The sequence below is a fragment of the Gossypium hirsutum genome, chromosome A13 (genome assembly GCF_007990345.1).
Source record: "Gossypium hirsutum isolate 1008001.06 chromosome A13, Gossypium_hirsutum_v2.1, whole genome shotgun sequence".
NCBI classification, from domain to species: domain Eukaryota; kingdom Viridiplantae; phylum Streptophyta; class Magnoliopsida; order Malvales; family Malvaceae; genus Gossypium; species Gossypium hirsutum.
The window spans coordinates 80,304,087-80,327,274 of record NC_053436.1 but is presented as its reverse complement, the minus strand read 5'-3'; the positions used below and the strand labels follow the sequence as shown (position 1 = coordinate 80,327,274).

Sequence of the window (23,188 nt, the reverse complement as noted above, 5' to 3'; positions counted from 1 at the left end):
AAATTGAAAATGACATGATCAGCCTGTACGTCCTTGTATCATCATTTCACCATCCCAAAGCACAGCAGCAGGTGAAAAACATTATCATACAAAGAATTTACTCAAATGGTGGAAGCAGCAATCCCTAATATTTTGCTCTGCCACTGGGAAAGTTGTGTCTTAGCTTTGTACAAGCAGGTCATTGATGATCACAGTAATACAACTTTGTAGTAGTGTCACCATTCTCCTCACCCAGAGCCGGAACTATGCTAAGTAAATGAAGAGCTTAACCTTTGAAAGCTAGTATTATTCAAAAGAGGGATCTATTTCCCATGAATACAGGTAATTTCATTGACCGTCGATATAAAACCATTAGTAGATGTTGACAAAGTTGCAGATCAAAGGTGAAAAGAATTGGCTGATAGCCCTTGTTTACTGGAAATATTGAGCACAAAATGGAAAACATGGAGCACTCTCATTGACAAGAGTTTGGGTATAAATAGATGCACGCATGACCGGCCAGTTCTGCAGGAAAACTGGAATAATATACAAAACGATATTGTGTCTCGGGTTCAAAATATACACAGGCTTAGAAATGATCTCCTTTTCTGACAGGTGGTGATCTGTGCCCAACAATTTTCAAGGAAGAATCAAATGGTTGCAGCTTTTATACTGTTGCGGCCTCCATACCCTTTGTATAACTGTAATCGTTTAGCAAGGATTCAATGTGTTTGATCTCTTTCGGCATTGATCCAGTGAGGACCTGTTTCAAATTTCAAACAATCAGAAGGATTACTGAATGCAAGCTACTAATGTAATAATGATTGTGACACTTTAGTTATAACTAGGCTAACCATGAGAAAAAAAAAAAACTTCATATCGATATTAACCTCTGGTAAAATCCCCCTCCCCCCTTCCCCTGGGAAGCTTGAAAGATTAAGCTTTCATTAGATAAGATTCTGCTCTTTTTTCTCCAACCACTTTAAATTGGTTTATGTATAATGTTTTACTGAATATGTAAGCATCAAATAGGAAGATATCCTTAAGAACAAAAAAAGAAATTGTATCGAAAGCCACCTTCGAGTGATTAATATCAGCAACAAGTCACATCAAAGACAAAATTACCCTTAAGAATGAAATGGCAAAACTAACAATAATCATCTTCGAGTGATTATTATCAGCAGAAAGTCCCACGAAAGATAAAACCACCACATTTTATATAGTATTGATACATGAGTTTTTACCTCACAACCGGTCTCTGTAATCAAAACTTCATCCTCAATCCTTATGCCTGTGCCTTGGTACCTGCAATACGTCCTCATTAAGCAACTTTCAACAAGTGTCTGATCCTTTTACTCTACGTATGACAATCTTAGTAAGGACTCTTTACCATGACAATGACTTTGAATGCAAAGACACGGACATTTCCAATCAGATGTCCTTGTATATACAAATATATTTTATTCTGGTAGAAAAAATTCATAAAAATATATAAAACCCAAATCTTATTCTTTCCAAGTTGTAAATGAAAGCTTCTTAAACAAAGTAACGAAATGTTTATCATCTACTGACATCTCAGTCAAATGTGAAGTGTTAGATTCATAAGACAGTCAACAAAAACCACATTAAGTATATGCACTCAAAAAGCCGTAGATTCATCTTGCTTATGGCAGTTCAACCAATGACATAACCACCACATAAGATGTATATGTCAAAAGAAATGATCATTAATCAGGTAGTGCACCGTAATAGAATTTTTCATGAGAGATTTTTCAAACTATGGGTTGCCATGATCATATAATTAAGCATAGCATGTGACATCAAAGGCATGGTTGGTAGGAAGCTTCAGGTTAGGTTTTGAATTTAAAAATGTACTTTTATTTAGGAATTCCATAAATACCTCTCTGAACCATCAAAACTAGAAGGGACATAGATTCCAGGCTCAATGGTTATAACCTGCAATGGGCAGTAAATTCACATCAACATTCTAGAAGATAATACCGATATTACCAACGCAAACACCAAGGAAACAATTACTCCTATTGCATACTGTGTCATTTATTGAAAGTGCAAAAAATGATATTCCAGCATATAGCATGTAAGAACAGAAAACTCTAATATCTAAAACTTGCTACTCCCAGCTAGTGCAAAACGTGAAGTTGGTTGAAAACATTGAAAAGGGTCTCACTGAAAGAGATAACTTACTACTCCTGGCTTCAAAGGACAGTCATAGCTGATCATGGAACTATCATGGACATCCATTCCTAGATAGTGACCTGGACATAAAATTTATCAGGCATAATAATTGTTTGAGTCACAATTTCTAAAACCAATACAAACGATAATAATATAGAAATCTTCTATGTCATAACAAGGTAAGGTTTAGTAAAACGCTTGCCAATTGAAGCTTAGTCTAACCTATAGAAGTTGGGTTCAATTGGTGATACAATCTAAATGCATCCCTTTTCAGAATCCCAATTTCCTTCAGTCCTTTGCATAGCAATTCAACCTATAAAAGCACACAACTTTACATGATCAAAACATTCCATTACAGCCCAATACAGCTTACAATTCAAGCAACTTTCAGGTAGATATTTCCACAAGAAAATGAAAACTGGTAAGGTCAAACAAACAAGCAATTAATAAGATCAAAGGCTCATCTGAAGTATACACCATGAATATTAAAGAAGTAATAATTGTTATTTTTCAGTTGAAAGCTTACAAAAGAAAAAATTGGAAACAATATGGATAAAGTACCATAAGGTAAATATGTGACTTGTTCTTATTCAGAATAGATTATAGCTATCGTGAACTTTAACAAATTACCTAACAAGAAACCTAACAATTATAAGGATGAAAACTAGCTACATGGGTGTATGTGCATACTAAATTCCTTTTATAAATTGATTATTTTATTTTAAATTGCATATATAGTTAAGATGTGCTCATAAGAAATGAACATTTCTTTCTAAACTTTGGGAGGTAGATTGCTCATCATTTCTGAAAGAACCAGTATATTATCCATTCTTGTGGAGAAACATCGGCACCCAAAAAAATGACAGATGGATAATGAAAAAAGTAAAATGCAAGAGAATTTGAAAAACTATGATTTTGAGTTATTAAACCATACCGAATAGTTGTGTATTTGACGGATGCTAGCACCAGGTCTGCAAAGCCTTATACATTCCTTGTTTGTTTGTAGTATGAGATCATAAAGCTCCTCCTGAAAAATTGAAACCCATAGCTATAAGCCTCTCTGCTCGGGTCATATGGCAAGTAAAATAAGAAACTTCAACGTGCATGTATTTATCCCAGAATTACTTAAGAAATCATCTATAAGACGTTAATAAATAGTATCTAATAGATAAAGACATGTTGCACATTTCAAACCCATCACACCAATTAAAAAGAAAATACCTCCAGAGAACAGTTTCAATACTAGATTTCTGTATGCGAAGGATACAAATTCAAGTGAAACAAATCGATCATACAAAAGCATACTTGTATAGAAGAAAAGCTTCCACAGGGTGGCCATGTACGAGTAAGATCACTGCAATAACCATGCAGCTCACATCCAACATCCATCAAAACTAGATCCCCATCTTTGATCTAAAAGACAAACAACAAGTCAAATCTTAAAATTGATCATCGTCACAAACACACATAAAATCTTATTTGCACTTGGTTGGTGACTTAAAAACAAAATAACATCTCACAATAATTAAACTTACTTTCTGATCATTTCGAGAATAATGTATAACACTAGCATTAGGCCCACCACCAACCACAGGGTTAAATCTGGTGAAGGGCAATGAGACTAATGAGTTAAAACTATTTGGTAGATAAGTTCACAATGATACTAATGATATTTGTTGCTACACCAAACATATTTGGCATTAAAAAAGGGCATGCTTTCAAGTCTTTTATAAAGGCAAAAGCTTACGCCATTCTCTGAGCACCTCTCATTCTGCATTCATATTCAACCTTAGCTGATAGCATGCTCTCATGAGGATATGTTTTGGAATGCAACATTGTCTGCAAAAGAGCCTGTCCAAGAGCAAGCTATATGTTAAATATGAATACCAGACAGGTAATTACCTTCTCCAGACACAAAATATTCCATAACAGAAGGGGCATCTATTTTAAGTGCAATCTCAGTAATACCATAAAATAATGTTGATTTACCACCTGATACTAGGATATTTCTAACCTAAAAAAGCTTGATAGCCGAAACCAAGTAATGTAAAATAGACGTGCATCAGACATTAATCACATTATACAAAATTCAGGTCAAGAGGGACCAACAGGGTTGGACAAGAAAGTACCTGACAAGCAATTGCTGCGGATTCTTTCATTAACTTAAGTTCAGAAGGAGATTTTACCCATCGTAGCTCATGGGTGAAAAGAGAAAGGTCACTCACTTTCCTAACATGAGCTGCATTTTGAAAGGTTTCCAAATCTGTGTAGGTCGGTGTAGCCGTCAGCTTGTTGTGGAACAATTTGGAAGATCTTTTTATCATATTTGGAAGGATCTGCCAGGCATTATTTTAAAAGTATTTAAGAAAGAAATAGAAGGAGAAACAAAGAAGTTACTTTCCTTATCATATCATATATGATAAAGCAAGACATTTGAACTATCATATCTACAACGGATTATCATATCACCTTATCTAATTTGCTCACTGGATAAGCTTCTTCAGCTTTGAACATCTCTAGTGCTGCATCAACTCCTGCTATTTGTCCTTGCCAAACAGCATCCTACATAAACCATAACTTCATAAAATTTTGAATGAACTTAAAACATGTCATGCATAACAAAAGAACAAGAAGAAACTAGATCATTTCAGCCTTACTGAAATACTAAAGAATTAGAAATAACTTGATGTTTACAAGTCAACCTACTCCATGCCCAACGGAAAAGTCCAAATGAACCATCCATCTTATAATTAAAAATGAAAAGAAAAAACTAAAGCCTTCTTACTGCAAAATTAGACAACAAAAGCATTTAGTATCAAAATATTCAGTTACACAACCTCAACATACATGAGGTTTTGGTTCTGGCATGAACATGCATAAACCACACTCATGACTTAATACTGCCACCCCACCAGGTTGCTGGCAACCAGTAAGATACAAGTAATCAGCATCTTGTTGAAATGTATAAGGCACAACATCAGTCATCATCTTTACAGGGGCAGCAGCAATGATGGCCAAGCTATTTTCAGGAAGAAGTTCCAACAATCTTTTCTGTCTAGAGATGTATTCTTTGGTAGCTATACCAGGTGTAATCTCCCCTTCCTTCATTAACTGAGAGGTAAACATGAAGAAAAAATGCCTTAGAACAAGAACCAAACTAAACTTAAAGCATACTTAAAACCTTCTTCTCTTTGTCCAGGAAGCTGACAGCATCAAATTGCCATTTTACCCATCAAAGCCTTGTATTATTTGCAGACTAATCATACAAAAGCAAAACCATCAGAATTCTCAAATCTCTACCATGTTTCCTAACATCAGAGTGATGAGGACATGTTAAGAAGCACACCTGAGGATGAGATGCTGAAGTAGGTTGTCCAAAATCTGAGACTTTCCCAGTAGAATATGTACAGCGACGGATAGCCTATCAAGTAAGTTTTTTAAAATGATATTAACAGTCGTAGAACAATCACTCTTAGATTGAGCAACAACAAAAAAGAATCAGTCATAGTTTTCCAGCAACAATTAATAAGTACTCTACATCTCTGATTAAACACGTGATAGTATGAACTCAATAAATAAAGGTAGTACCCTTCGGTCTTCATTCAAAGAAAAAGAACAAGGAGGAAAAGATAGTAAAATCTTCGTGCTAGAAAACTTGTCATGTAGATAGAAGGTGGAAGTATAATAACCCGTTCATAAATCAAAACGTTGTAAATAATTATGAAAATAAATAAACAAATAAAAGCAAATTTAATAAACATAAGCATCGTTAAGATGCGAAGATCGTAAAGCAAAGTCCTCAAAATTCACAACCAACTTGAAAATTCAATTAGCGATCATATACTAATGTCCCAAAAGAAGGAAGATAATAGAAAGATGTTTAATTGAAGCAAAAATGTTGAGCACCAAGCATTTGAAAAGTACCCACTTGATAATTCATTCCAATAAGCATAAAACCATGAGTTAGTTGGTAAAGGAGGAAAAAGAAAGATACTTGTTTGAAGGATAATTGGTGCAGCAGTTTCCTACTCAAAATCTTCATTGTTCCTTTCCTGTTTGCTTCCTCAGCTGGGTTAACAGCTATGCGTTCCTTCCAGTGTAGTTCAGAATTCAGACTATAGATAATTGGTTCAAAGAGTTTGTGTTGGAGCCTTTTGGGAATCAAAAGTTAGTTTCAGTTTAGGATTTATTCCTTGAAAAGCATTCCCAATCCCCCACACTTACTAACACTGTTCCCGGACTAGTTTAGGGTTTAAGAGTTCATCATCTATGTTTTTTAAATCCAACCTGTGGTTGACACCAATTAGTTGGTTGGATCGATTCAACTTAGTCCCATTAAAATATTATAAATTTTTTAAAAAATTCTGTTGAATTGATAGTGTAATTAATTTTTTTGCCAATTCAATCAATTTGTATTCATGGATCCAAACAATATAGATCCGCATGCAATAGAGTAATGCTCATATTAATCCTTGGTTTGAAAAATCAGATCTATGCTACAATCAACTCTAATTTTAATTAAATAAATTATTATAAATTCATAAATCTTTTAAATTATAAAACCAATTCAATTGGATTTTTGTTTAGGTTCAATTAATTCCAAGTGCTTCACTCAAACCGGTTCAACCCAACGATTACTATGGGTACAGTTTTGATTCCGGGAACCATGTATTAATCCATAACAATGGACTATTGCATCATTAAGAATGGCTAAAGTTTCTGACAAAAAATTAACTAGCTGATTAGCATGCACATGGGACAATTAGCTCATTTTGAAAGACTAAATCTCTTCAGTTCCAGTGTCGGGCCTCATTTCTAAACAGAGAAATGAAGAATAAAAAAACTAGTCAAATACATATCTAATACATCAGAGAAAACGTCGAAGAAAGTCCTTTATATTGTCCATGTATGGAGACCGAGTTGGAATGATGTGACCAAATTCATGTTCAATAATAACAGAGCAACCATCTTCAAATCTTGATGCCAGGTATCTGCTGGTATGGCTTGTTATCTGTCTGTCCTTGCGGGGATCACTACCAAATATATGAAGTGATGGGCAATTAATGGGCTTTTGCCAGAAATCTGCCAATGGGAGAGCAAATCCAGAGCACAATATCACAAATCTGAGATCAATTTCAGCCTTTAGCTTGTCTCCTTGTGCACAAAGTAAAGCAGCCATTGCTGCTCCTTGTGAAAATCCCAAAATCCCATCAAAGGGTCCTTGCTCGGAGAACATTTTTTTCAAATAGGCTAGTGATACATCAAAGCCATCAGTTTGTCCCTGGTACTGAAGAGGGTCGAATGGCTGATTTGCTATTTTCCAATCAGCTTCAACCTTCCCACCAAAATCAGATGCAACCAACCATGCATACTTCCTTTTGCAGTTCTCAGGTGGAGGAGCATGTTGTCCAGTAGGTGGAGCACAACTATTTTTTGCTTCTGTACTAGACTGGTAAATGAATGGCAACTCATGGGGTGCATCAATAAAAACAAGTTCAGCAATGCTTTTAAGTTTCTTGGCTAGTGACGCGCTTCTTCCTTTAAAACAGGAGGCATTTTGCCGAAAACCATGCAAGCATAAAATTCTTAATTTCCTTGGAGCTGCATTGCCTAAGAATAGAAGTTATAACAATTTTAGGACCAGCAAAAACAAAATCCATATCAATTTTTACAGTCAACTTTAAACCACTCAGGATATCAAGGTAATCTAGTATTCAGTATTAAAAATGCAGGTTTCAAGATAAATCCCCTAGCAAATGAGTTTTACACATAAGTTGCAAATCTATTTGCAATAAACAATATGTATGCTTTTGTAAATAGATGCTAAAAGTGGCATATCATAGACGAGATTTAACAATAATAGAAAAAAAGTGTAGAGTATCCCCAACACCAATTAAATTAATCAGTTAATTACTTAACATTTCTTGCTTAACCTAAGATTTACTCTTATATAAGATATTACAGACCTTACCATTTCTTGAAGGCAGGTGAGATGAGATTTTGGAATCTGAACAAACAGTTTTCAGATCATTTTTGTCCAATACTGTTGCAAGCTCACCATCTTCCACAGATGGAATGGATCCAAAATCCATACCATGTTTCAGGCACAACTCACAAACATATGCATCACTCTTTATCTGCCACCCAAATTGACAAAGTTCAGAAACACCAATGATGAATATAGAAAATAAAAGGTGTACCAGAAGAAGCATAAACAGTATCTTGTTAAAAAAGATGGCTCAAGAGATAATTGTAGAACATACCTGACAACTATCACAGATCAAGACAAGTATTCTGCAGTGAGTGCAGCGGCAGCGTGAAGAATAATTGTCGTAAGAGGAGCCACAAATGAGGCAGGCACCCATAATACTAGTATCTGAACTCCCAACTGAAATCCTACCAGCAATACAAAGAGATATAAGGAAAAAACATCAGCTTCACAATTCATGAATTGAACTATTATGCTAGTATGCAATTTCTATTACCATCCTAAAGTGATCAACAAATACGATATCAATAAAGTTTTCACAACAACATGTTGACAAACTACGAAAGCATACCGGTGATCGAAAACAAAGTTCTTTCCTCTGAAGAAACCACCATCAGGAAATTGTTCCAAATAGCGTTGTATTCCCCCATATAACTGCAATAAAGCCAATAAAGCCAAGACTATCACCATTGCCCTCATCATATGAAGGGTTGAGCTTACTTGCTTTGGGTGGTATTATCCGAATAAATACACATCAAACTTATAAATTATTCCATAGATAAACAAGAAACTGAAGCTGGTGACATGATTTTCTATTTGGTTTCAGAAGCTGACCTGAAAGACATTCTCAAACCCAGCACCTTTTGACCTAATATAAGCTGATGCCATCTCACAACGGATTCCTCCAGTGCAATACCTGTAACAGAAATCTGTTAACACAGGATACTCAAAATGGTAGAAGATGAACATAATTAGCATAAGCTCAGTTTCTATCATTCAGAGAGGGTGAATAGTTGCAACATTCTTTAATCAGACCTTCAACCAAAAAGAATATCATTTAACAATAAAGGGATATAAAATTGCAAGTGAAGAGTTGCTTGATAAAATATGAATCCAGAGACAATGATTTACAGGCATGAAAGAACTGGAATAAACATCGACAGAACATTATCAGGATTTAGAATACTTACATGAGGACATGTTTTCCTCGCAACTGTTCCGAATTATCATCTATCCAAGAGGGCAGATCACTGTACTGCCTGATACCTGGATCTAGTGTTTCCACACTTGGAGCATGAAATTTGCCTATTCTCGTCTCATATAAATTTCTTGCATCCAATAGAACCAGCTGGTTATCATCGGTAGGACTTCCATTCTTCATAAGTTGCCCTGAGAAGCACAAAAATTACCATCAATAAACACATAATTAGAAATCACAACAATTAGCCAACATGAAACATATATGATTAAGTAGAAAAATGTAACTAATAAGCCATTAGAAGGGATAGACCAAAGTCCATACCAGCACTTTGAAGAACAGAATGGAACTCGGCTGCAGAGAGATGCCTCCCAGCATTAGAAACCTCCGGTGGATTTAAAAGGGGATAAGAACTAAAAGTAACCAATTCCTAAGAACAGATACAACAAAAATATTACACTCGCAGGAAAAATCAAGATAGAACGTGCAAGTTTGGGATGATAACAGTACAAAGTCTATAGAAGCAAGTGAAGGACAAAAGTTACAATACAAGTTTAGCAGCTGAAAATGATAATAAAACAGGTCCTGAAAGGTTGAACAAACCTTGACAACACGAATGGAAAGAGATGTAAAGCCACACTCAACAGCAACCTTGTCGTTCAAAGGATGATGCGAAGAAGCAACCTTGAAGTCAGTTCCTTGGAACAAACTATTGGACTTCACGGCTTCTATGTGTTTTTCCAATGCCAACAGCAAACCACCAACCTGCTTATTAAGAAGAAGAAGAAAAAAGACCGAATCATCCTTAGAGTAGAAGGAATGCAAGTGTAGAGAGAAAAAGATTGGAAATGGGCAGGCAGAGGTTACGGTGACATTGACGCCATTAGGAGAGAGACGGACTCGGCCGAGAAGACCCAGAGAGTTGCAATTGGAGTGGTAGAAGGAGAAGAGAGAATTGAGATCAGGGATGGAGGCGAATTTGTAATACAGAAGCACTCCAAATTCATCCTTTGACATTTCCTTCAGTTTCAGAGTAATGTGGGAGTTTCCGTTTGGACTTCGAGCCCCAAATCCTAAAATACACAAGACCCCGCCCTTAATCTTTGCCTACGCACTGTTGTGCGCTTTTTTTTTCTCAGCATTCAAAAATGGTTATGTTTTTCCGAAAATATAATTTCTAAAAAATAAAAGTAAATATTTTTGTTATTTGAATAATTTGTCTAAAATATTTTTTATTATTTGATAGACTTTTTAAAAAATTTCTTAAAATTGTTTTTAATTAAACAAATATTCATTTGAAATATTCTTATTTATTTTATTGTTTAATAGAATTTATTTTATATCTATAATTTTATATTTTATATTTTTTTCATATATTGCAATGATTTATTTATAAATAAATACATCAAATTAAATATATAATATTAATCAATTATTAAACTAGAATATGTCATAAGTTTTTGTACTCTTCGTAAATTTGAAATTTAGTCCATATACTTTTAGATATCAAAATTCAAGTTTAGCTATTAGTACTATTAAAAATATTTTATTAAATTCATATTAATTATAACGTCATTTTTTAAATTACATTACTACTAAGTGGGTATTTTTTTTGTTTAAAAATGTGACATTAACAAAATTGGCGAAAAAATTGAACAATGTTAACCATTATACTTGATTTTCAACTAAAAAACGTAGAAGGACTAAATTCAAAATTTGTGAAGAGTAAATGAATTTATGGCATATTTTAACCTTTATACTACAAAACATTTATTATTAATATATTTATAATTGTAATAAATATTTATTATTAAAATAAAATTAAAATATTGAATAATTTGTTAAAATAATAAATTATATTAATAATTTATTATATGATTAGATATAGATAATTAAATATGTATCTTTAATAATATTAAAAATCATAATTTTTATATTATTATATTATTAATTTTAAATATTAAATATTAAAAAATAAAAATAAAAAATTATTTTTAATATAATAATATTGAGTTAATTTTCATATAAAAATAAAATTATCCATAAAGAGTTTTTTTTTCCAGAAAATGACTTACGTTTTTGAAGAGAGCAAGTCATTTTAAAGGAAAAATGACTTATTTTTTATTGACCTTTAAGTCATTTTCTGTTGACCAAGCTATTTTCCATGAAACAAACATAGGAAAATAACATTTTTCGTAAGTCATTTTCCGTGAAACAAACATTTTCCGTAAGTCACCCTTATGTTAGTTGCGTCAAACGAGTAAGGAAAGGAAATGCTGACAGGAGCCTTCTTTTATTAGTTTAATAAAAAAATTTAGTTCTCTAATATTTACAAATTTTATCAATTTGATCCTAAAGATAAAAAATCAACAAATTTAGCTTTCAATATTGATAAATTTTGTTATTTTAATTCAAATTCTAAAAATTTTAATAAATTTAACCCTCGGCATTTACAAATTTTATCAATTTAGTTCTAATTCTAAAAATTTCAAAAAGTATATTTTCATTTAAAAAAAACATTTTCAGCCTTCTATCAACTCTTTCACAAGCAACTAAATTGATAAGAAATCAATAAAATCTTACACATAATTTTTTTCACTCACATCGTGAATGTATTATAATTTAGTTACTTGCAATACTTCTGATGCAATATTATATGGGCTACCAACAATGTCCTTAAATACATCACCTATTCAAAAGGCAAGGAGTTAAAAAGAAACTGAAAATTAATCTGACTTCGAAAATTTTAATGAACGGGGATTATTATGTTCGTACCTAGCTTGTAGCAAAGTGATAAATCAAAATCTGTAACCTTAAGTGGTGAATTTCCCTCTTTCTTCAGCAACAAGAAGTTTTCAAGCTTGAGGCCCCTGTGGAAACCCCCATATAATAACAAGTGTGGGTGATTTGGGGAGAAATTATTAACAAGTGTGGGTGATTTGGGGAGAAATTATTTTATGTACCATTTTTATTATATTATTCATGGTTCCGTCCAATTAAAAAAAAGACACATAATTTCTGAATTAAAAATTTAGTTTCAATAAAAATTTAGTTCAAATGTAAATATGATTGGAAAAAAAAAGATGATGTGTCTTCTTTTAATTGAACAATAGCATAGATGATGTGATAGAAAAGGTCCATAAAATAATTTCTTGTGATTTGGGTAATGGATTTAACAAAATAAGTGACCGTATGTTCTTATTATTTTTATACATTATTTTTAAAAAAAAGTTATTATTTTGAAATTTTTTGTAACAATCAAATTTTCGTTGGTGTCAAAAAATTCGTTTCGAGGTTGAAATTCTTAAACCGAGCTAACCCAAAATTTTTTAATCAAGTAATTAAGAGGTGAATACAAAACTAGAAAATATAATTATTTATTAAATAGGTCCTTAAGTATAGTACATGGACTAAAATGTAAGGTGATTAGATTAGTGAGAATTGATTAAGGAAATAACCAGGTCATTAGTATGTAAATATATCAAGGACTAAAGGGTAATTAAATCATATTTAAAATGTGTTAGTGGCCTAGCATGATCTAAACCATCCACTGTCATTATTATAATCCTAGATGATATTCATTGATTTTTGTTTTATTATATTAGTCAAGCTTAATTATGTATATATAAGTAAGTTACTGGGAGAGATGAAAATATATATATCTGTAACGACTCGATAGTTATGTATGTCGGAAAGTGTATTTCTAAGGATTCGTTACCGTAAATCGGACTCGTAAATAATTATTAAAAATATTTACGAAGCTAGTTGTGTAGTTAATTAGGTTTTAGTTAAGTAAATTTGCATGAATTAAGAGTAATTAGGTAAAAAAATTAAATTGCATATAAGGTGAAAGTTGAATTATAGATTAAAGAAAAATTTAAAAAGACTAAAGAAGCAATTATGCCATTGTTTCTTTATGAGGCGACATAAGGTAGATTATTTGTCAATTTATTATATATTATAGAATAAACCTTAAGTGTTAAGTATATACATATTATATTATATAATAATATATTAATTTATAATAAAACAAAATAATAAAAGAATGAATTAAAAAGAAACAAAGTAAAACGAAACAGAAAGAAAAGGGAGAAAGAAGGAGACGAAGGCTTTAGGGTTTCAAAACCTTTCAAGTTCAATTAGTTAGTCAATTTAGTTCTTTTTTCTTGTACTTTTATGTTTTTGGAATCCCTCTGTTAAATACTACCCGACCCATGTTGAAATTTTAGAAATTATTGAGTTTTTAAGTGTTGTCTATGCTGAATAATTTTAGAATTAGAGATTAAATTGATAGATTTTTAAGTTAGAAATGAAAAAGGATTAAATTGTAGAATAAATTGTAAATTTTGAGTAATAGGGACTAAATTGTGAAAATTCAAAATTTAGGGATTTGAGTGAAAATAAGGAGTTAAATTTAGTTTAAAGTGGAGTTTGTATGAAAATATAAGATTAAATGTGATGAAATAAAATTAGTCTCGGTTTAGGGACTAAATAGGAATTTAGGCAAATATTGAGTAAAAATTAAAATATTCAATATGAAATTGAATTGTATTGTATTGATGAATTTTTTTTTAATTTCGTAGCTAACGTTGTACCGGAATCCTCAACTTAAAAAAGGAAAGATAAATTTGACGAGGAATAGCTCGGAATTTCTAGTTTGTATCTTTATAATCTGAACTTAGTTGTTAATTATTATAATTCAATTTATTGTATATGGTAAGTGTGGAGGTAAGTGATTGATATTTGATAATTGATTGAAATAGATTGAATTGGTAAATATATAATGATTGTATTGATTATTGAATTGAAAAGGATATATGCATATTTTTTAGATTATATAAAAAAAATTAGTATTTGATATTGTTTATATATAAAATGTGAAACTAAAACCCTATTAATTGTATCGGGCTGAGTCGAATATAGATGGCATGCCATAGGATTAGAAGAGTTCAATGATTTCTTCGACTTCGAGTGGATGAAACATTAGGTGTCAAATTATTACTTCAAATTATCCGATGAGGCACTGGGTGCCAAACTGGTGTGTTTTGGTTAGATCCGTGTATCCCTCGACTCCGAGTCTTGTTAATAGGGGTAAATGAATAATAAAGTTTTATAATTGATATTGAAATGACATGGTATGAGAAATGGAAGTGAAATAGTGAATTGAAAATAGAATGTGAAATATGTTGCAAATATATGGAATATATGAGTTATATACTCATGAAATGGATATGGAATGGATAATGCAATTGTGTAATGAAATGTGAAATAAATTGTGAAAAGCTATTTATATAGCAAGTATGATAATTGAGATATTTGTGAAACAAATGAAATATGATATGGTTGTTGTAATATTTAAATATTAATATGTGTTTATATTTCAATTGTATATTTGTAATTTCTTATTTTTAAATATTCGGATTATAGAAATACCACTGAGCTTTACTCAGCGTACGGTTTTGTTTTCCGTGCGCAGGTTAGGTACTTAATTTTGATTACCGATTTAGCATCTAATAATGATCCCGAACTCAAATGTGGTGATGTCTATCCTTTTGTGTCGACATGAACCTAAGGTGTCTAACTATTAATTATTTTGTGAATTTGATAGTAAATGAGGTTATAAATATAATGTTAGTTTGGTATATATATAAATATAAACATGTGAAATTAAGTTAATGTTTAAGTGATCATGAATTAGGCAAAATAGATTGAAGTTGGCATGTATACAAATTGGACTTGAATGATGTTTTATTGATATGAATTGATGATACAATTGTGGTACCTATGAGGGTACATTGGTTAGGCACCTAGGATGTTGGTTTTGATATGATTTGGATGTGTTTAATTATGTTTTGAATTGGTTAAACGAATAATTTTTGAGTTGCTTATTGTCCAAGCTTGTAGGGAACGATAAACTTGTTGTTTAAGGTACATTTTGAGTCCACACGGCTAGCGCACGAGTGTGTGAGGCCATTTCAAAAGGGCACATGGTCTGGCACACGGGCGTGTGGTTCGACTGTGTGACCTAAGCCAGAGAGTTACATGGGTATAGACAAGGGCTGGGACACGGCCGTGTGAACCTTACATCTTTGAAATTTTTTTAATATTTTTTGAAAAATTTTCCGAGTTTCTGAATTAGTCCCCATTTGTTTCTAACTCGTATTTTGGTCCTCGAGGGCTCAAATAAGGGACAGTGTGTATGAATTTAATTGGTTTCAGATCTGAATATTATATGATAGGAAATGTTTGAAATTTATGTCTGTTTGATCGGTAAACATTGGTAATGCTTTGAAATCCTATTCCGGCGACGGATACGGAGTAGGGGTGTTACATATTCATTCAATTTTTTCCTTCCCAATGAATAATAATGAAAAAGAAAGAAAGAAGGAAATCATAGCTTATAATATTAAATTATCATGACCTACTCTATAGAAATTTGAATTCTTAAGTATAGTTTAATTTACCATTATTGAATGTATAGAAAACTTGAGAGAAAAAGCTTGATCGTGGATGTCTAGTTGCTTTAAGCTTAAATTATGGTGAATATAAGCTTATAGGATAGTGGATTGTGTTAGGAATAAGTTATTATTAAGAAATGGTTAAGTGGCCATGGATGGATGTTTAAGTACTCAATGAGGAAAAAAGGTTTGAACTTTAAGAAATAATTGTATTTTGGATAGCTTGAGACTCCTAGATTATAGTTCTAAAGTTGAATCGAAATTCGAACAAGTAAAACTTGAGTTATGAGAATTTCAAACATTAGGGTTGTAAAGGACCTAAGAGAAAAGTATGAATAATATGTTTAATGTAAATGCTTTATAAGTTAAAGATGAATCTAATATCATTTCTATACTCGAATTACTGAACGAGGCTGAAAACGAGGTCAAAATGTCAAGGAACAAAAGAGAGGCAAAAATGGACAACGAGTAACAGATTCGGTTCATGCTAACTTAACTTGTTTTTAATTCATGATTTCATTAAGTAATTGTGTCTATAACATGTTTAATATTTAAAGGTAAGTAAATGTGTATTATGCTATGCTAAATTGGAAAATGAAATGATATTGGTATTTGATCTCATGAAAAGTATAATATGTGTGTTCAATTATGAATATAGAAGGTAAGTGGCTAAATAAGTGTATAAAGATTTCATTATGATGCTTAAAAGAATTATACTTGATAACTTGAAATGAACCTTGTTGAGTTATGTTATACAATTGAATGCAGAGCGTATATTCAATGATAGTTCTCTAGAGCCCTAAGGGTCGAGAATGTACCGTTCACATTTTATTTTATTGTTATTTAGAGCCCTATGGGTCAATAACATATCACTAGCTCTAGGATCCCTTGAGGTCGTAATCTTATATTGAAGTTACTTAGCACTAGGTGCATTTCTGAGGAGTGTTCTCTAATTCCATATTGGGTCAAGAATAGTTCTTTAATTCCCTATTGGATTAGGATGTATCACTAGCTCTAATCCCTTGTTGGGTCATAAGCATAATTTGACGTATTAATATGTGAAACCATCATTGAATCTGGAATCAACTAATAGGGGCTAAAACATAAGTTTATGTGGCTAAATGCTTGTTATGATATGTGATTATGATGAAACATAAATATGAACCATAAGTGATATAAAGAAATGAATCCAATTTATTCAATTTGTAAAATTGAGATTAAGATTTGATAAGCACGTGAAAGACCATACGAATACGAATTAAGAGCCTTGTGGGCCAAATGATGGGATTTATGTATTATCATCCAGTTATCATTCTTGTATAGACATAATTATCGGTTTATACAATGTTTATATGTATGTGTATTGAATTCAAATTATAGATGAATATGGAAGTAGCCAATGTGATTTTTATTTGTTATTGTAGTTTTCCTATGAAGTTAAAACCCTCATGGTCAAATGGAAATCTAGGTAGAAGATTCTTTGACTGTAGAAAGTATGAAAAAAGGTTTTGTAGTGGCTGTCATTTTTTTTTTACTTGGTGTGACTGATAGATAACACATTTTGCAAGAATTGTCCTCTTTAGGCTCTTAAGAATAGAGAAAACTTTAGAGAGAAAAAAGGAGAGAGAATGTTCTTGGTTTTGTCTTAGTTCATTTGCGTAGTCGTATGGTAAGTGAAGTAAAAAATTTATGAATAAATGTTAAATGGAGGCATTTAGGATATTTAATGATGAATTGTATTTTTGAAGTTTATTGAATATTATTTTATATAATTGTCAAGTGTTTTATATTTGAAATTTATTTAATTTAATTTTTTTGATAATTATAAATATTTTATATACATATATAAATATTTTTTAAAAGTAGCGATACATTCGAAATGATACACTTGGAAAAAACCAATACTAAACATACCAGTACTAGTAGAAAAACTATAAGTCCACTCATATGGTATTGACTACTTTAGGGCTAACAATTTTGAATGAGAAAGGCTCACCCAACTCAAGAATCCTATGCACTTCTCATATGGGAACCATTAGATCAAGTCCAAGTGTCATGCCCTATTAAGGTCCACTCGAAAGTCTTTCTATCACATCACAATAGACCTTTTATAACTTTTTTACCAATCCACACACTACTATATTACCAACTTTACATGTTAACATCTAAGGGCTCTCCTTAGCCTTGCAACTAACCTTTTAGGTTAGATTGCCAACCCAGTGAAAGCCACAATATATTCTTCCTCCATATAAGCTACCTTCTTCTCTAAGAAGTGACATGTATCACATGCTAGAAAGCTAAAGTCTAATTGAATATGGCTTTAGCCTTAAACATCTAATGATCAATATGCCTAAGTTCAACTTAAATGAGAGATAAAATGTTGGCTAAGTGAACTGTTGAAATAGAAAAAGAAAGCGTGGGAACAAGAGTGTTTAAGAATGCTTGGATACTTTATTAGAATGTATGTTATGTACAAGAGTGGGGTCTATATAGTTGCTGCTTCTTACATTTAACGACTAATATTCACCCAATTAGACGGTTAAGATAAATTTTAGCCTAAAGTATCTACACTAAGGCAGTTTAGCTATAGTAAGGAAATGGAAAGCCTTCTAAGGGCTTTTAAAGTCTTTGTTGGACACCTAAGGGTCTATCTCTCACACCGTCTAGGTGCCTCTAGTGCCTTATGTTATATGGGTATTCTATATAGACCTGGCAAGGCCTTCTAACCCTTTTGCGAGAACCTATCCGATCTAGTGGCTAAATTAGGTCTTGAACTGTGAGATCCTTAATCTAAGATGACAAATTATGCTAAATAAGTTCTTAAATAACTGTGGGTCATGTCATTCTCCCCTATATGATTCAACAATGCCTTTGTTGTTATTGTAACGCCCCTAACCCGTATCCGTCGCCAGAATAGGGTTATGGAGCATTACCAGAGTTCTCATTTCAAAACGAACAAAAATTATGAACATTTCAATTCATATAATCATTTCAAAAACAATCCATAACATGCATATCATCCCTTATACGAGCTTTCGAGGCTCTAAAAACACACTAAAAACAAGTTAGGACTAAATTGGAAACATATAAAATTTTTTAAAAAATATTGAAATTTTTCAAAATTGCAGGGGTCACATGGTTGTATGGCCAGGCTGTGTGGGCATTTGAAGCAGGGACACTCGGCCGTCTCCCAACCCTATCCATACCCATGTAACTCACTGACTTGGGTCACACGACCAAGCCACATGCCTATGTGCCAACTGTGTACCTTTTGAAATGACCTCACACGCTCATATGCCAGGTCGTGTACCCTTCAAAATGACCTCACACGCCTATGTGCCAGGCCTAGTAACATCCTGACTTGCAACCCTTTTGAAAGCTATAGGGGACACACGGCCGTGTCACCAAGCTGTGTGTCACACACAGCTGAGACATACGCCCGTGTCTCTACTTGTGTGGATGAAAAATAGGCCATTTCCAAACCATTTTTCTCACCCATTCATGCTTGTACCTACAATCACCTTTTCACAATTGAACAAGCCATCAAAATGCATCAAAACCATGCAACCTTTTTATTTCTCAATTCTTTCGTCTCACATGCAAAAATTCTAATCGATTCCTCATTGTAAGTCATGTCAGGCTGAATCTTAACCTCTGTCGGGGAGATAACATGTGAAGGATCTGACTGATACCGTCACAACATAAACACGTGGAAAACATTGTAAATTCTGTCAAGCTCTGGCTATAGGGATAATCGATACGCAACAGGTCCGATTCTTTTAGTGATCTCATATGGCCAGCTAAATCGTGGACTCAATTTGCCTTTACGGCCAAACCGAAAAACTTTCTTCCAAAGCTATGCTTTTAAGAATACCTTCTCACCAACCTAAAATTCTATTCTTTTCGTTTAAGATCTGCATAAGATTTTTGATGATAAGAAGCTATTTTCAAACTATCTCTGATCATTTTCACTTTTTCTTCGATTTCACGAATCAAATCAACTCCGTGTATCTTTTTCTCATTGAGCTTAGTCCAATACAATGGAGCTCTACATTTACAACCATACAGAGCTTCATACAGTGCCATTTTTATACTTGACTGATAAATGTTATTATATGTGAATTCGACTAATGGCAGATTTTTTTCAATTACCTTTGAATTCTAATACATAACACCGAAGCATATCTTCAAGAATCTGAGTCACACGCTTTTCTTGGCCATCAGTTTGAGGATGGAATGCAGTACTGAAATGTAACTACGTACCCAGAGCTTCTTGCAACTTGTTAAAGAATCGAGATGTAAATCGAGGATCTTTATCAGAAATAATGGAGACCGGCACTCTATGTAATCTAACAATCTCAGAAACATATAACTCTGCTAGTCTGTCCAAGGAGAAATCCATACATATCGAAATAAAGTGTGCAGACTTCGTTAAATGATTGACGATTACCCAAATGGCATCTTCATTTTTCAGAGACAGGGGTAATCTCAACATAAAATACATGGTAACTCTATCCCATTTCCATTCTGGTATCGTAACTAGCTGTAATAGTCCCGAAGGTACTTGATGTTCAGCTCAGCAAATCTATCCAAACACGGTCTGAGAAATGTACAACTCAACAAACTTATCAAGTGAATAATCTATGGTAACTCTATCCCATTTCCAAATGCACCTGCTGTTTTTATGGATTTGATGAATAGAATTTTTTGACCGTATTTAGATCAATTTGTTGTTGTATTCATTGATGACATTTTGATATATTCATATGATGAAACCGAATATGCCGAACATTTGAGAATAGTGCTACAGACTTTGCGTGATAAGTAGTTATTTGCAAATTTCAGTAAATGTGAGTTCTGGTTACGCGAAGTTGATTTTCTGGGCCATATTGTATCAGCGTCTAGTATCCGAGTTGATCCGAGCAAGATTTTCGCTATTTTGGATTGGACGCCTTTGAGAAATGTTTCTGAAGTCCGCAGTTTTCTTGGACTTACTAGTTATTACCAACGACTCGTAAATGAATTTTCTATGATTGCGACTCCATTAACGAAATTGCTTCAAAAAGATGTGAAATTTGAATGGTCAGAAAAGTGTCAGAAAAGCTTTGATCAGTTGAAAGCTCTATTGACAGAAGCTCCGGTGTTAGTACAATAAAAATCGGGTAAAGAATTTGTGATCTATAGTGACGCATCTTTGAATGGTTTAGGCTGTGTTTTGATACGGGAATGCAAAGTCATAGCTTATGCCTCGAGATAGTTAAAGCCGCATGAAAAGAACTATCTGACGCACGACCTTGAGTTCGCTGCGATTGTATTTGTTTTGAAGATTTGGCGTCACTATCTATTTGGTGAGAAATTCCAAGTATATTCTGATTACAAAAGCTTAAAATACCTGATAACACAGAAAGATCTAAATCTACGACAGCGAAGATGGTTAGAGTTGTTAAAAGGTTACGAGCTTGTAATTGATTATCATCCGGGAAAGGCCAATGTTGTCACTGATGCTATAAGTCAGAAATCATTGTTTTCATTGCACGTGATGAATACTCAGTTAACTTTGTCTAATGATGGTTTTGTTTTAGCTGAGTTGAAAGGGAGACCATTATTTATTCAGCAGATTTACGAAGCTCAGAAAGTGGATAATGATGGTTTTATGTTAGCAAAACAGGCTCAATGTGATTTGAGTATTGATTCAGAATTCCAAGTTGATGCTGAGGGTTGTTTGAAATACAGAGGCCGAGTATGTGTTCCGAAAAATCCAGAGTTGATTTAGACGATTTTAAATGAAGCTCATAGCAGTCGGTTATCTATTCATCCGGGTAGTACTAAAATGTATAATGATCTGAAATAGCTTTATTGGTGGCATGGTATGAAATGAGATATCTCGAAATTTGTTTCAAAATTCTTAATTTGTTAGCAAGTTAAAGCTGAGCATCAATTTTCGTTTGGGTTACTTCAACCGATTATGATTCCTGAGTGGAAATGGGACAAAACCATGATGGATTTTGTATCGAGTTTACCTCTGACACCGAGTAAGAAAGATGCAGTCTGGGTTGTTGTTGATAGATTGACTAAATCGACTCATTTCATTCCGGTTCACAAATATTATTCACTTTATAAGCTAGCTGAGTTGTACATTTCTCAGATTGTGAAATTGCATGGTGTACCTATTTCTGTTGTTTCGGATAGAGATCCGAGGTTCACATCACAGTTTTGGAAGAAACTGTAAGATGCGTTAGGTACGAAACTACACTTTAGCACTGCTTTTCACCTACAGACGGATGGTCAATCCGAACGAATTATTCAGACACTCGAGGATATGTTGAGATGTTGTATTCTTGAGTTTGAAGATACGTGGGAAAGATACTTGCCATTGATTGAATTTGCATATAATAATAGTTTTCAATCGAGTATCAAAATGGCTCCTTAACGAAGCTTTGTGCCGTTGCAAATGCCGAACACCTTTGTATTGGACTGAGCTCAATGAGAATAAGATTCACGGGGTTGATTTGATAAAAGAGACTGAACAGAAAGTAAAAGTGATCCGAGATAGTTTGAAGATAGCTTCCGATTGTCAGAAATCTTATACAGACTTAAAACGAAAAGATATTGAATTTGAGATAGGTGACAGTGTTTTTGAAAGTATTTCCGTGGCAGAAAGTACTTCGATTCGATAGAAAAGGCAAATTGAGTCTGAGATTCATATGGCCGTATGAGATCACCGAGCGTATCAAGCCGGTTGCTTATAGATTGTTGTTGCCACCAGAGTTAGAAAAGATTCATAATGTGTTTCAGGTATCGATGCTTCGACGATATAGATCCGATCCCTCACATGTGATTTCTCCGTCTGAGATTGAGATTCAGTCTGGTATGACCTACGATGAAGAACTGATCTATATTTTGGCTCGCGAGGTTAAAGAATTGTGAAATAAGAAAATTCTGTTAGTTAAAGTGATGTGGCATCGACACGGTGTTGAAAAGGCTACGTGGAACCCGAAGATGCTACAGAAAAACAATATACAAGCCTATTCATTGGTAAGATTTTCGGGGACGAAAATCCCTAAGGGGAAAGAGTTGTAACAGCCCGGTTTAGACCCTAGTTAGAATAGTGATTTCAGGACCACGAATCCGAGTCAGAAAAATATTTTAATATTATTTTCTATGTTTACAGTATGTGGGAAGTTTTGTATGAAAATTTTGTCATTTGTGTGCTTAATTTGATAAAAGGACCTAATCGCGTAAAATGTAAAAGATGTGCTCTATTTGCTAAAGTGTCAAATTGCTATGGCTTTTTAATTGTAAGGTCCTTATGTTGCTATTATTTCATTGAAAAGGTTAATGGACATAACTGATCTAATGTATAATGGT

The 23,188-nt window shown here is 33.1% G+C and overlaps 2 protein-coding genes across 3 annotated transcripts; both read right to left on the bottom strand.

Annotated features, from left to right (window-relative positions):
• Positions 1-265: 265 nt before the first annotated feature.
• On the bottom strand, positions 266-6,573 carry LOC107893743 (intermediate cleaving peptidase 55, mitochondrial). Of its 2 annotated transcripts, none has more exons than XM_016818812.2 (14): positions 6,170-6,573; positions 5,522-5,596; positions 5,023-5,286; positions 4,645-4,737; positions 4,305-4,511; positions 3,923-4,026; positions 3,711-3,777; positions 3,481-3,588; positions 3,110-3,202; positions 2,398-2,488; positions 2,185-2,255; positions 1,880-1,935; positions 1,224-1,284; positions 266-742 (listed from the first exon to the last, which is right to left on the bottom strand). In XM_016818812.2, exons 1-14 carry the CDS (start codon positions 6,215-6,217, stop codon positions 647-649), a joined length of 1,434 nt encoding a protein of 477 aa, XP_016674301.2. In that variant the 5' UTR covers positions 6,218-6,573; the 3' UTR covers positions 266-646. The 2 variants fall into 2 exon arrangements, with proteins under 2 accessions (XP_016674301.2, XP_016674302.2); XM_016818813.2 differs by having other exon boundaries at positions 5,023-5,431; positions 6,170-6,526.
• A 356-nt stretch (positions 6,574-6,929) lies between these two features.
• Positions 6,930-10,487, bottom strand: LOC107893745 (rhodanese-like domain-containing protein 6). The gene is made up of 9 exons (XM_016818815.2): positions 10,230-10,487; positions 9,966-10,127; positions 9,687-9,792; positions 9,355-9,553; positions 8,999-9,080; positions 8,736-8,818; positions 8,439-8,571; positions 8,147-8,312; positions 6,930-7,785 (listed from the first exon to the last, which is right to left on the bottom strand). Exons 1-9 carry the CDS (start codon positions 10,377-10,379, stop codon positions 7,043-7,045), a joined length of 1,824 nt encoding a protein of 607 aa, XP_016674304.1. The 5' UTR covers positions 10,380-10,487; the 3' UTR covers positions 6,930-7,042.
• Between the last annotated feature and the right edge of the window lie 12,701 nt (positions 10,488-23,188).

Excerpts from the sequence above, each read along its gene's own strand:
- LOC107893745 (XM_016818815.2), bottom strand. The coding sequence starts at position 10,379 with ATGTCAAAGGATGAATTTGGAGTGCTTCTGTATTACAAATTCGCCTCC. Across the intron at positions 10,128-10,229 it reads CTAATGGCGTCAATGTCACC|GTTGGTGGTTTGCTGTTGGC; the intron begins GTAACCTCTGCC and ends CTTAATAAGCAG. Across the intron at positions 9,554-9,686 it reads TTCTGTTCTTCAAAGTGCTG|GGCAACTTATGAAGAATGGA; the intron begins GTATGGACTTTG and ends TGTGCTTCTCAG.
- LOC107893743 (XM_016818812.2), bottom strand. The coding sequence starts at position 6,217 with ATGAAGATTTTGAGTAGGAAACTGCTGCACCAATTATCCTTCAAACAA. Across the intron at positions 5,287-5,521 it reads CTTCAGCATCTCATCCTCAG|TTAATGAAGGAAGGGGAGAT; the intron begins GTGTGCTTCTTA and ends TTTACCTCTCAG. Across the intron at positions 4,738-5,022 it reads TGCCAGAACCAAAACCTCAT|GATGCTGTTTGGCAAGGACA; the intron begins GTATGTTGAGGT and ends TGGTTTATGTAG.